This window comes from Eulemur rufifrons, chromosome 8 (genome assembly GCF_041146395.1).
Source record: "Eulemur rufifrons isolate Redbay chromosome 8, OSU_ERuf_1, whole genome shotgun sequence".
Taxonomy (NCBI): Eukaryota; Metazoa; Chordata; class Mammalia; order Primates; family Lemuridae; genus Eulemur; species Eulemur rufifrons.
In genome coordinates, this window is record NC_090990.1 from 7,713,171 (window position 1) to 7,726,011 (window position 12,841).

The 12,841-nt window shown below is 51.7% G+C and overlaps 1 protein-coding gene across 2 annotated transcripts; it reads left to right on the forward strand.

The window, feature by feature from the left end:
- Positions 1-563: 563 nt before the first annotated feature.
- Positions 564-12,635, forward strand: LOC138389160 (arylacetamide deacetylase-like 4). Of its 2 annotated transcripts, XM_069477346.1 has the most exons (4): positions 564-740; positions 4,646-4,862; positions 8,505-8,568; positions 11,861-12,635. In XM_069477346.1, exons 1-4 carry the CDS (start codon positions 573-575, stop codon positions 12,633-12,635), a joined length of 1,224 nt encoding a protein of 407 aa, XP_069333447.1. In that variant the 5' UTR covers positions 564-572. The 2 variants fall into 2 exon arrangements, 1 of the variants encoding a protein (XP_069333447.1); XR_011234492.1 differs by lacking the exons at positions 564-740; positions 4,646-4,862; positions 8,505-8,568 and adding an exon at positions 10,308-10,344 and having other exon boundaries at positions 11,861-11,913.
- Positions 12,636-12,841: the final 206 nt, after the last annotated feature.

Below are 12,841 nucleotides of genomic sequence, written 5' to 3' on the forward strand. Positions count from 1 at the left end.
GCCACAGAGCCAGTACTCGGAAAAGGCAGGATTTGACCAGATGGGCTAGGATCTGAGGACATCCTCTTAGCCACTCGGCTACTCTGCCTCTCCCCCACAGCCTGGATGGGAGCAGGAAACCGGGGTTGCGGCCGCTCACTAAGGAGCTGGGAATGAGTTTGCCCACCCTAACCAGACCCTGGTGAGGAGGGCTGGCCGCGTCTCCTATCTGCCAATTGAGGGGTCAGGCCGCGGAGGCCCCTGCAACCCTGGGAGACCTCTCCCCTGGGTCCCCAGGAGCCGAGATGCCATTTGAGCCAGGCTCCTTCCGCTCTTCAGTCTTTGGGAAGCCTACCTCCCAGGACGCCCTCGATGGGCAGGATTGGCTTCCTGGCCCCTGCGCTCCTCAGGGAAACAGGTTCCTCCGGCTACCATTGGCCCACTGGCGCTTGCATCTGAGAAGCCCGGTCAGGCCACTGGGTCAGCGTAGCCCCAGAGAGTGGGGTGGAGGCGGTGCTGGCATAACCGGCGAGGTCTTCACGCAAGCTCCTGGGCTGCTTCCTCAGGCAGCTGCTCCTCGGGGCTCTGGGGACATGGCTGTCCTGTGGCTGGTGCCACTACTGGTGCTGCCCACCTTTCTCCTGGGGGTCTTCGTCTGGGTTGTCTTTGAGCACTTCCGCACAGCAGATGTCCCCGCTGCCTTGCAACATCCCGTGAAGTTCAGATTTCTGCATTGTATATTCCTGTACGCGATCACTTTGGTGAGTTTACTCTTAGGGCACACCATAAGTTGGGGGTGTTCTCTCTCTCTGTCTCTCTCTCTCTCTCTCATTCTCAGTGTGTAACCCTTTTCCTCATTTACTTCCCTTCCCTCTCTCTCCAGACTCCCCCAAGACAGACTGTGCTACACTGTCCTCTCCCTCTGCTATTCCCGTCCCTCCCCTCCCATCCCCTGACCTCCCTGCCTGCTTCCCTCCTCTCTCCCACCCTCCCTTTCTTCCTTCAGCATTAGACACTTGCCAATGCCAATCACTGGGCTCTTTTCTGAGGATTCAAAAACAATTTCGGACCCAGACTTTGCCTTCCAAGGACTTACGGCCTGACCTCCTTCAGGTGGGGGGCATCTTTCACGCTGGTTTGCCTACAGGTGTTTTTTCCTGCATGGATTACAAACACTTTGAAGGCAGGAATTACTTTATTTACCTCTGTAAACCCAGCCCCTAGTTCAGGGCCTGGCACCTAGTTGGCACTTACTGCCTGACAAGGGCAGGTGGGGGTGAACCCGCCCAGAGCTGCAGCACATTTGGAAACAGCAGTCTGACACCCGGTGGGAGGCAGGCAGCTTGAGTTAATCCCAATGTCCCAATCCTGGGCGGAGACCTTACAGAGACCAACCTGCTCAGGCTGATCACCTCTGAGGGCAACTGTGGGATGAGGAGGCCAAGCTCAGCTTGGACAGCAGGGCACAGGGACGAGAAGCGTGGACCGTGGCCAGACTGCCTGCGTGCATCCCAGCCCTGCCACGCACTTGCTGCGTGATCTTGCACCATTAACTGAACCTCCCTGTGTCTCAGTTTCCTCATCTGTGAAATGGGGGTGATAGTATCTATATCAGCAGGTCAGTAAGAGGCTTAGGTGATGTGGTAAGGCTTACCATGTTTAGAGATGTTTGGTAGGTAAATAAAAAATGCTTTCGTGCCACTGGAATTGCTCCCCAGGAGTATGGATCACTTGTGGGGAAATGAATGTGTCTGGTTTCCAAGCGTACCCATGCTGGTGACCCAAGGAGACAGGCCGAGGATGCAGTGAGCACTCGTCTCTGTCACCTGCCCTGGTCATGTGCTTCCCTGGCGTCAGGCTGTTTCAAGCCAGTGGCTGCAATCCATGTGGACTGCATGTAATTACAAGCTAGTTTGGGGCTCCGGGATTAAAAGTGAGGGTCTCCAGTGTGCACGTGCTCAGAAAAATCGACGTCTTTCCAACTTTTGGTATTTCTGCTCCAGAGTAGCCCACAAGCTCGGCACCTACTCACGGCTGCTAGGGCTGCTCACGGGAGACGCTGAGATGGGTCCACAGCTGGCTCTGAAGGGGGACTTCTCCTTGTGGGGTCCCCTCTGGGTTCCTCCAGCCCTGGGGCCCCGAAGGGCACACTGCCCATCACAGCGTGATGATGATGAGAATAACAATATCCAAGCGGTTAATGTCTGTTTAGTTCCGGGAGACAGACAACGGAAGAACAAAAAGCTTAGTGAGGACAAGGAAGAAGCTAAAAAAGGTTCTATGGCCCAGAGATCAAGAGCCTGGTTTTGGCGTCGGACAGACAATCCTGGGTCTGGGCCCCCAAACCGTCGCTGGCTACCTCTGTGGCCTCAAGTTCCTCTGCCTTTGTTTTCTTCTCTGAAGAGTGGGAGAGCCAGGGAGGTGACGCGGGGATTGCGTGCGAAAAGCGCTGACAGCGGACATGCACTGCGGGCACTCGGAGGGGCTCCGTGACAGCAGAATGTTGGGAGTACGTTTGTCAAATCCCTGCAGGCAAAGATACCGCATTTCCTGAAATTACTGCAGATTTGGAAGTTGCTATGAATGATTTCAGCCTGACGAAAAGACAGAGTAATATTGCAACACTATTGCTTTGTTTTCAAGGGCAAATGATGCTAGAATATTTTGCACAGGTGTCTCAATGGCTATCTAAAGTTCTAGACCTCGGTGCTGCGAAAATGTTGACGCTCCCATTTATGATCCTCATAATCTTTGTCCAGTCTGCCTCCGTCCTCGGCTACCAGCTGTGGAAAATGTGGACTCCTAACCTGAAAACCAAAACAAAACCATTGTGACTTTGCGGCATAGCTGGTGGCCTTTCAGAATGTGATGCTTAGAGAGGTTTAATGTCGCCTTGCATTGTTCAGAATTTCCCAGATAAACGTTTACTGTTCTAGAGGCTGCACACGGAGAGGAACCAGATGTTTGCTGGAAAGAAACACGCGTTAGGTTTGGTGGTAGGAAAAACGTGGGTGACCTATCCAGGCAATAAGCCTTAGAGGAGGCTTTATCGGGGCGGGGTACCGCGGGCCAGTAAGAAGGCAGCAGCCGTCATGTGAGGGGGAGGAGGATGGGGCCCATGAGAACATGACCCTTGCCCTCAGATATGAAAATCAGTTTGGTGTCCGTCCACCCGTTGGACAGGTAAGAAAGACTCGGGGGGAGGAGTGGGAGGAGTGGATGAGCCCAGCCAGTGTGAGCAAACACAATGGAGGAGATAAGTGCTGGAGCCAACCTGCCCGACAAGAGGTGCTGTGACCTCAGGGTGCTCAATGTGGAGCAGATGAAGGCGCGAGTTGTCTTGGCATGAAGGCGCGGGACTCTCAGATGTGGGTCAGGTGGTGGCCTCCTCGCCCTCCTCCAACTCAAGCAGGAAAATAATTGTTTTCTTTGGAGTTCCTTTCGGGGGAGCTCCCCATGGAGGGAACACATCGGGCAACCCACCAGACCTAAGATAAGACCCCTGGGGTGCAAGGAAGAGAAAGGGTGGGGCTCACACTTGCCAGGACCCCCAGGGAGACACGCCACATGGGTGGTCACACGCAATCCTCCTGCCTGGTCCTCAGACCATACACATCATTTTCCTCATTTTATAAACAGGTGAAACTGAAGCTCAGAGACAGTAACGCTCACGGCTTTTCCGTTAGGCGGTGGGAGGGCAGACATCTGAGCTCAGATCTGCTTGACTCCAAACCCCAAGCTCTTTCTAGTTTACTGGTTCAGAATACAAGTTCTGCATCTTACTCCTTGAACAAGGAACTTGACCTTGGCACGCCCCCGTTCCCCATTGTAAAATGAAGCTGATAGTTGCGTTTGACTTAGAAGGATTGTTGAGAAGTTTAAGCACATTAATAATCCAGACCACTTGGGCCAGTACTGGAACATTGTAGGTGTCTAATAAGTATCAGCTGTTTTTATTTTCGATAGCATCGTCACAGCCTGTTTTGCTTATGACAAAGACACACTCCTAATGTGAGGTCTGTGGGAGACACGATCCGAAACGGCTGAAATGTACTCAGTACCTGAACTACGGCTTTGCGTAACTGTCTTTCGTGAGATGTTCAGATGTTTGCTTGTTTGTGATTAGGGCGAGCACATGCGTGTAAAAACACACGTGGCAAATATGCGGCCCTGGAGCTGCTACTCCCACTGCCCGAGCCCACGGCAGATGTCCCTCAGTGATCACGTCACTGCTTTCTGCTGAGCGGGGACACAGCTTAGGAGCCTTCCTGACCCAGAGTGATGATGTGTTGACACAGGTGCTGGGCCACCTCTGCCACCTTGGGCGGGCGGAGTCCAGCACGGAGCCAGCGAGAGAGGGCTCGCCAGCCAGCTGCCTTGGAAAATGGACTTTGCTCAAGTCAATGCCTTCCTCCCACTCAGCCCCCAGAACTGCGCTACTCTTTGGCAAAGTCACACCATTATCCAACCAGGAGCTTTGCGAGGAAGAGTCTAAAAACCCAACCCCCTACCTGGACACAACCCGGAGCCCATTGCTTTGGACGGGTCCCCCTGTGCATATAGGAGGCAGGCAATAGCCTCCCAGCAGGGACAAGTGTTGGGAACATCTACCGTCCGGGTCCTCACCTCTTCTGACGTCTGGTTTCCTTTCTCTTACCTCCAACAGGGGACTATATTTGAGAAGCTGGGAATTTGCTCCATGCCCAAATTTGTCCGTTTTTTACATGACAGAATGGGAAGAAAGAAGGACCATAAGCTCGTCGTGACCAACCTGTGTTTTGGGACCGTACCTGTGAGGCTGTTCCAGCCCAAGGCAGCGTCCTCCAGCCCTCGGCGGGGCATCATCTTCTACCACGGAGGGGGCGGGATATTTGGGAGCCTGGGTAAGGGGCTTCCCTGCGGTTCCTGGCTTCGTAAAGGAAGGGCTGATCCCCGTGCACGATGTCGCTCACGCCTGCCCCCGAACCTTGCTGGAGGAACTCAAAGGAGTCAGCAGTTGGGAGTTTTATGGGGAGCCCACACACAGGGCAGTGACACAAGTCAGTAGGTGGCATGGCAGCCTAGGTGGGGAATCTTTTCTTTTCCATCCTGTGGTCATCTTGGTCAAGGTGGGGGCAGTGGTGTCCTGCTGGGGCTGCTTGTCAGGGGGTTGCCGAGTGTTGACTCCCCTCTTCCCTTCCTTTCTGCTCACAGCCCGCGCCGTCCCGTCCGTGCTTCAGTGACCCCAAGCCCACGTACTCCCCTCCAGCTCTGCTGTGCCCCCGGGGCCCGAGACCCCGTCCTCGCTTGCCGGCCCTTGCACCCCAGAACTGGGTCTCAGGACTCACCTCTCGCCCCTCAGCCCAAGCAGCCAAAGTCCCCCCACCAAGCAGCCAAAGGGATCTTTTGAGAATACAAGTAGGAGCTTGTCAGTCCTGCACTTAAACCTCTCCTGCGCCCTTTGATAAACCCGAGCTCTCCCCTCCCCGGCCTGGGAGGCACGGACAGAGCCGGCCCTGCTGTCCTGCCCAGTCACCTGCTACCTGTTACCTGTCTCCCTCCTCCACGCGCTCTGCCGCAGACACGCTGGCTTTCCCGTCTCGGGTCTGCTGCGCTTGCCGTTTGCAGGGCCTCGGAAGCTGTCCCCGCCCCCGACTGCACAGCTGACCACCTTGTTCTTCTAATCTCAAATGTCCCTCTCCAGAGTGGCCTCCCTGGACACCTTATCTGAGGACTCTCCCCGCCCACGCTGCTGCCCTACCCTGTGTCCCATCTCCATTCCTGGCATCGTCCTTGGTCATGTTCTTCGAGGCACTTGTCACAATCTGAACTCATCCCGTTCCTTCCTGTGTTTCCTCCCTTGCTGCTTGTCTGCCCTGCTGGAAATGGGAACTCAAGATTGCAGGGAAGTGACCTCTGTTTTGTTTGTTGCTGGATCCTCAGTGCCTGGACTACTGTTTTAATTTTTTTTTTTTTTTTTTTTGACAGAGTTTCACTTTGTTGTCCGGGCTAGAGTGCCGTGGCGTCAGCCTAGCTCACAGCAACCTCAAACTTCTGGGCTCAAGCAATCCTCCTGCCTCAGCCTCCCGAGTAGCTGGGACTACAGGCATGCGCCACCATGCCTGGCTAATTTTTTTCTATATATTTTTAGTTGTCCAAATCATTTCTTTCTATTTTTAGTAGAGACGGGGTCTCGCTCTTGCTCAGGCTGGTCTCGAACTCCTGAGCTCAAACGATCCTCCCGCCTTGGCCTCCCAGAGTGTTAGGATTATAGGCGTGAGCCACCACACCCGGCCTTAATTTTTTTTTTATTTTTTATTTTATTTTGTTTTTTTGAGATGACATCTCACTCTGTTGCCCTGGCTGGAGTGCAGTGGCATCATCACAGCTCACTGCAACCTCACACTCCTGAGCTCAAGCGATCCTCCCTCCTTGGCTTCTCAGAGTGCTGGGATTACAAGCGTGAGCCACTGCATAGGGCCTATTGTTTTTATTTTGTAAATTATTAAAAAAAATTTTTTTTTTTTTAGTAGAGACAAGGGTCTTGCTATGCTGCCCAGGCTGGTCTGAAACTCCTGGCTTGAGAGTGAGGCGTGAGCCACATGCCCAGCCCTGTTTTTGTTTTTTCAATGAATGAATGCATAAATAGATGGGTGGGTAGGGAATAACTGGATGAAAGGATGGGTTTGTGAATAAGCAAGTGGGTGGATGGATGGACACACGGACATACATGAGGAAATGTGCCCCTGTAAAACTCCACTTCTCCGTTATCACCTCCCTGAGATTGGGGTGTGCCGCCACCTGGTGGTGAACGTGACAAAGGCCATGCTGTATCTGAAGACTGTCTTCCCACTCTCCGTCATCCAGGAGTTAACCTTGGTCTCTCCCATCCTCTGGCCCCACCTTGCCTGAGATCACCCTTTCCTTTCAGAAGCCCGAGAGTCCCCCGTGAGTTGTCTGGGACTGTCAGCCTTCCTCTGTTGAGGGATAGTGTCATTTCCAAAGCTAAAACCAGGGATCATTCAGCAAGTGTTTACTGAGCACCTACTTTGTGTCAGACCTTTTCTAGGCACAAGGGACACAGTGGGGAACAAGAAAGCCCCAGCCCCTGCCCGGCTGGACCTGACAGTCAAGGGAGGGAGCTGGACATTGAAGGAGGAAACAAGCAAGTAGGATAATTTCTGGCCTCAAGCAATCCTCCCTCCTCTGTCTCCCAAAGTATTGGGATTACAGGCAGAGCCACCGTGCCCCGCCATGATTTCTTAAAATATTGCATCAGAATGTTTTTATCTGGATGGCTGAGTGTCTGGTGCCCCCTCGCCTTTGCACCCAGGGTGGCTGCCTCACTTGCATGGCCCCAGCCCCAGCTCTATTAAGTGTAAGCAGGAGGGATGGGAAGTGCGAGGCTCTGGGATAGACACGACCCGCCGTGCACGAGGGAGGAAGGAACGTCCGGGTGAGAGGGCGGGAGATGAAGTTGCACAGGCGGGCAGGGCCGAGATCATGGCTGGCGGCATTCTCCCCCTTGTCATACTGGCTCCCAGGTCCTACCCCAGCTAAGTTAGTCTCTGGGAGGAATAGGGCCCAGGCATCAGTATTTTTTCCTTCCACTCACACCTGCAGTGGGGATGGGCATCAGTGTGTTTAACAGCTCCCCAGATGCCCTCACGGTGCAGCCAGAGCTGAGAGCCACTGGCACAGCCACTTAGACTCAGGAGCTGCCTGTGCTGACTCAGTTTAGCCCCTCCGTGCTTCTGGATCCATCTCTGAACTCTGTTGCCCCCCTCAAACAGCGTCAATGAAGCGTGCCCCCACCTCGGCAACCTCCCCTGAACACCGGCATTACCTGGTAGGATTTAGAAAACCCTGATGCCAGAGCCCCCACAGCAGGGATTCTGATCTAGTAGGTTGGGGCTTCAGCTTGGGCCTGAGGACTTGTGAAAACTCGAGTCCCTCTGTGATGAACAAGAGATCAGCATTCATATAAAGGCAGGATCCAACAGGGCTGAGTGAATTGTGCAAGTGCAGAGTAGAAGCCCGTCTATGTAAAATTGTGTGGCCGAAGTTGAGAACTACCGAGTTAGACAAAAGTGTATTTGGCACCGATTCTGTGCCTGGCACTCATGTTCATGGACCTGCCTTCTGAGCACTTCTTATGAACCACTCTGCTAGTAGAAACATCCCATCCAACCATTGTTTATTTCTTAATAAGAATATATAAAATTATTATTAATATTCCCAGGCAGGCACGTCCAACTTCCCTAGTCTTGGCTTTGTCCATTTCAAATCACCAAGCCTTCCTGGTCCTCAGTTTCCCCCACTGTAAGAGAAATGTCACAGAGCGTGAGCCCCCAGGTGCCTTCGAGTGCTGACATCCAGGAGCTGCCTAACCTGGCCAGCCAGAGTCACTTCGGAGCAGGCAAGAACAGGAACAAAGAGAGGAGGTCGCACCCACACCAGCATTGTCAGCTGGCCCTTCCTGGGGGCTGTGATGAGAGGCCCCAGGCCCTACTCACGGGCCGTTGCTGTGACTGGTTGTCTTGCAGATTGTTACCACAATGTGTGCAGTTTCCTGGCCCAGGAGACCGACTCTGTGCTGCTGTTGGTTGGGTGAGTTGCTGGAGATGGTTGGTGGGTTTTGCATGGAAGAGAGAAGGTAGAGTGAGTTCATGGATGATTTATAGACCAGAGACGGGGGGCCCTAACCCCCAAGAGGCACTCTTGTGCCCACAGCCATGGAGACGGGTGCAATGTTCAAGATCGCAGAAACCCATCAACGGTGAAGTGCGTGAATGAACAGCGGTAGAGAGATAGATCATGTAGCCACGAAGATTTTATAGAATGTTTTGTAGCCATTCAAATAACTGAACTGAAAAAAGCACCATACCGCAAATGATCTTCATATATAGTATAAAATGGAGTGAAAAAATTTCAAAAGATTACATAAAGCCTCTTTTTGTAAAGTTAAAAGCAATTAGAATCAAAAGACTACTTTTTAGGAATACACATAGACAAAACAAAACAATGTAAAAAGGAAAGAAAAGGAAGATGGAAACAGGATTCGGGGTGACCGTCCTTTAGGTTGGGGGAGGCAGAGAGATGGGATGACGGAGGGCACAGTCGGGCTGGCGGAGGGTTACGGTGCAGGGCCGGGCTGTCTGGGGTAACCGTTCTGCGGGTGCCCATTGCATTGTTAAAGCTAACTGACCCACTGTCTGGCCGGCACTTTGTGCTCTAACAAACTGCTGGCCGGATGGGGACCAATGTTGAGAGCGTGTTAAGCTATAACTCTGGTCCTTTGAAAACAAAAAGGAGACGGAGGTGCCTTTTGAGTGGAGGCAGGGGGGAGTGGGGGCTCCTCACTAGGATTCTGGCTTTTGGTCTAAGATGTCACAAATGACTTGGAAACAGTTTAGAGAAGGCAAGTGAGAGAAATTAAAAACTGCCCTTTTAAAGTTTACAATGAAACTTCTCAACCCTTGGCTGCCTCTGGGCTTGGGTAGACAGTATAGCTGTGTGACTTAAATGAGGTCACTCAGCATCTCTGGTCCTAGCTAATGAGCTTGAGGAAGGCAGCATCTTTCTATTAATAGTATTCATTGACATACTTTCCAAGTGGCACCATTAGAATCTGTCTCCAAAAGCCTTTGTGACAATAAAAAGATCTCTTGAACAGGTTGCACATAAAGGTATTAATAAGCACCTGCATTAATCCTCTATAGGAAATTGCTCGGTAGCATGACTCCAGACACTTGCAAAGACCTGGTGCAGGTGCCAGAGCAGTTCTGACGGGAAGCGGCTGGTGGAGCCACACACACACATAAGGGGCTTCCGGCTGCCGGGGGGCTGCAGCAGGACAGTGCCCGGGAGGGGACTTCTGAGAGACATTGAAAAAAGGGGTGGTGTCTAAGGCCTGGGTGTTCCCTGATTTCTCATCTGGGCATAATAGGCTGCCCTGCCCACGTCCTCAGAGAAGATGGGTCTTTTGACCTGTGGCTTCTGCAAAGCCTTCACTTCTGAGTGGGTGTCTTGTTAGGGCTGCTCTACCAAATTGCCCTAGACGGGGACATTTATTTCTCGTCGTTCTGGAGGCTGGAAGTCCAGGATCAGGGTGTCAGCGTGGTCGGGTTCTGGTGAAGACCCTCTTCCACGATGCAGAGTGCCAACTTCTCGTATCGTAGTGTGGCGGAAGGAGGAGCCAGAGCGCCCTCTGGAGTCCCTTTTATAAGGGCGCTGCCTGTTCACGAGGTTCTGCCCTCACGACCTGATCACCTCCCAAAGGCTGCACCTCCTGACACCCTCACACTGTGCTACAGGATTCAGTCCATCGCAGCGGGCAAGAGAGGAGTGCACGAGGGCCGGGGGCATCTCTGCTTCTTCTGGCAGGTCGGGGATTTTGCCAGCAGCAAGCACATCGTGTGTGTTATTTCTTTCATCCTGCTGGGTTCATATAGTCAACGTTTAGTGAGGAGTATTCACTTCTAGAAATGGGGGGAAAATGGAAGCTGAAGTGTGTGCTCGCTGCTCCCAGGCCCTGAAAGAAGCTTCCCCTCCCTGCAGGGACCCTCCAAAGCATGTGTTTTGTCTGAGTTTCTGTGGAACTCATGTTGACAGCATTGATTTTTTTTATCAGTATATCGCTCACGCAGGAAATGTTGCAAGGCTAGGCTGCAGCCAATCAAACCTTACTTTTAAAGGTGAGGCTTTTAAAGGAAACAAACAAAATTCAAGGGCCCATAGAAGGCAGTGGTTTTCAAACTGTTCCCTGGAACCCTAGGGTTCCCCGGGATGCCTTAGAGGCAGCTATGAAGACCAGGAGGAAGAAAAAAGAGCGATGGCTTAGGTCCCTTACCCTCGAGCAACACTAGAATAGCTGCACTTATTTATTTTATACAGTGGGGCTCCTTATATCATTTTAATTGAAAAAAAATTGTTTTGCTCTCACAAAGTTTGAAAGCCTTAGTCTAAGGTATCATTTTTCCTTGGGCTTTCTCTAAATTTCATCTTACCATTAGAATATACCTTTTTGATGTTTTGAATGATAGATTGTAATAAGAGAAAAGATGATTAGCAACAACCCTCAACTAAAAATTTAAGAAAAAAAACTGTTTACATAAGCTCTCTAATCCATGCAGTTTAGCCAAACTGTTTCTATTTTTTAAAATTCATTCCTTTCTATTATCCAAACTCGATTCATGCATTAGGTAGCTTGTGCTTTACTGGTTTTAGAGGTTCATTTTAAAGTTCCTTTTCCTTGCTCTTGAATTCCTTGGAGGAGACACGCTACGGGGACCGAACCTCAGGATGTTTTTCACCAGCTGCTGGTCCCTGGGTCTTCCACAGCTCGAGCTGGGTCTGTTTCCTGCCTGGCTCCGTTTTTCTACACCTTTACCCTCAGAGCACCTCCCAGCCCCTTCCTGCCTCCCCTGGCCCTGGAAGAGAAGGCCGTTCTTTGAGGCATTAGGGAAGAACAAGCTTTGGTGATTAGATTTTTGATTTTTTTAAAAAATTCTGCCTGAAAGAAATTTCCCCTTGACTTTATTGCTTAGTTTCCCCCGTCCCTTTCTCTACTGACCGGCCGTGGGACCAGCAGTAGCTTCATTTGCCTCTTTTTATGTCCTTGCTGGCTGTTTTGCTTCCAAAGCCAATGGCTTTAAAGTTGCATAGCCTTCTATGAAGCTCATATGTCTGTGGGAAGCAGACAGAGCACAGGTTTGGAGTCGAGACCCCTGGCTGATATGACTCTGGGCAGGTTCTTCATGTCTTCGTAGAAAAAAGGCGGGGATAAAAATCAGTCCTTCCCAGGTTATTCAGGGCAGGACGCGTGGCCGGGAATGCTGCTGGGAGGCACCCGGCAGCACCTGTCCACGCCGCGGGCTCACGCTCCCTGTTTTCTCCCCAGGTACCGCAAGCTCCCTGACTACCGCTCCCCTGTCATATCCCAAGACTGCCTCAGCGCCTCCATCCACTTTCTGAGGGGCCTGGAGACCTACGGGGTGGACCCTCGCCGGGTCGTGGTCTGCGGAGAAAGCCTCGGAGGAGGGCTCGTGGCCTTCATCACCCAGACCTTGGTGGGCAGATCAGATCTTCCCAGCATCCGGGCTCAGGTCCTGGTTTATCCAGTTGTCCAGCTCATCAATTTGCAGTTGCCGTCCTTTCAACAGAACCAGGACGTCCCATTCCTGGCCCGGAAGTTCATGGTGACTAATATATGCAGATGCATGTCCATCGACCTCTCCTGGCGGGATGCCATCCTGAATGGGACGTTTATACCCCCGGATACCTGGAGGAAGTACAGGAAGTGGCTCAGCTCTGACAACATCCCCGAGAGGTTCAAGGGCAGAGGCCACCAACCCAGGTTTCCTGGCCCTTTTAATGAGGCTGCCTATCTAGAAGCCAAATGTATATTGGATGTAGAAAATTCACCCCTCCTCATAGATGACGAGACCATCGCTCAACTTCCTGAGGCCTTCCTGGTGAGCTGCGAGAATGACATCCTTCGAGATGACGCCTTGCTCTATAAGAAGCGCTTGGAGGACCAGGGAGTCCGTGTGACATGGTACCATGTGGAGGATGGCTTCCATGGTTCTCTTATCTTATTTGATATGGCACCTTTCTCTTTCCCATGCTCCCAGAAAATTGTGAATGCTGTAGTCAGTTATATAAAGGGCATATGATAGTCACAAGAGCAAATTGACAACCTACAGAACGGGAGAAAATATTTGCATGTTATACATCTGATAAAGGGCTGATAACTAGAATCTATATAGAACTCAGGAAAATCAAGAAAAAATCAAATAACCCTATCAAAAAGTGGGCAAAGGACATGAACAGAAACTTTTCAAAAGAAGATAGACTAATGGCTAACAAACACAAGAAAAAA

What these genes read in the sequence shown, in the direction of transcription:
- LOC138389160 (XM_069477346.1), top strand. Translation starts at nt 573, where the DNA reads ATGGCTGTCCTGTGGCTGGTGCCACTACTGGTGCTGCCCACCTTTCTC. An exon ending in TCCTGTACGCGATCACTTTG is followed by an intron (nt 741 to 4,645) that starts GTGAGTTTACTC and finishes TACCTCCAACAG; the next exon opens with GGGACTATATTTGAGAAGCT. An exon ending in TCTGTGCTGCTGTTGGTTGG is followed by an intron (nt 8,569 to 11,860) that starts GTGAGTTGCTGG and finishes TTTTCTCCCCAG; the next exon opens with GTACCGCAAGCTCCCTGACT.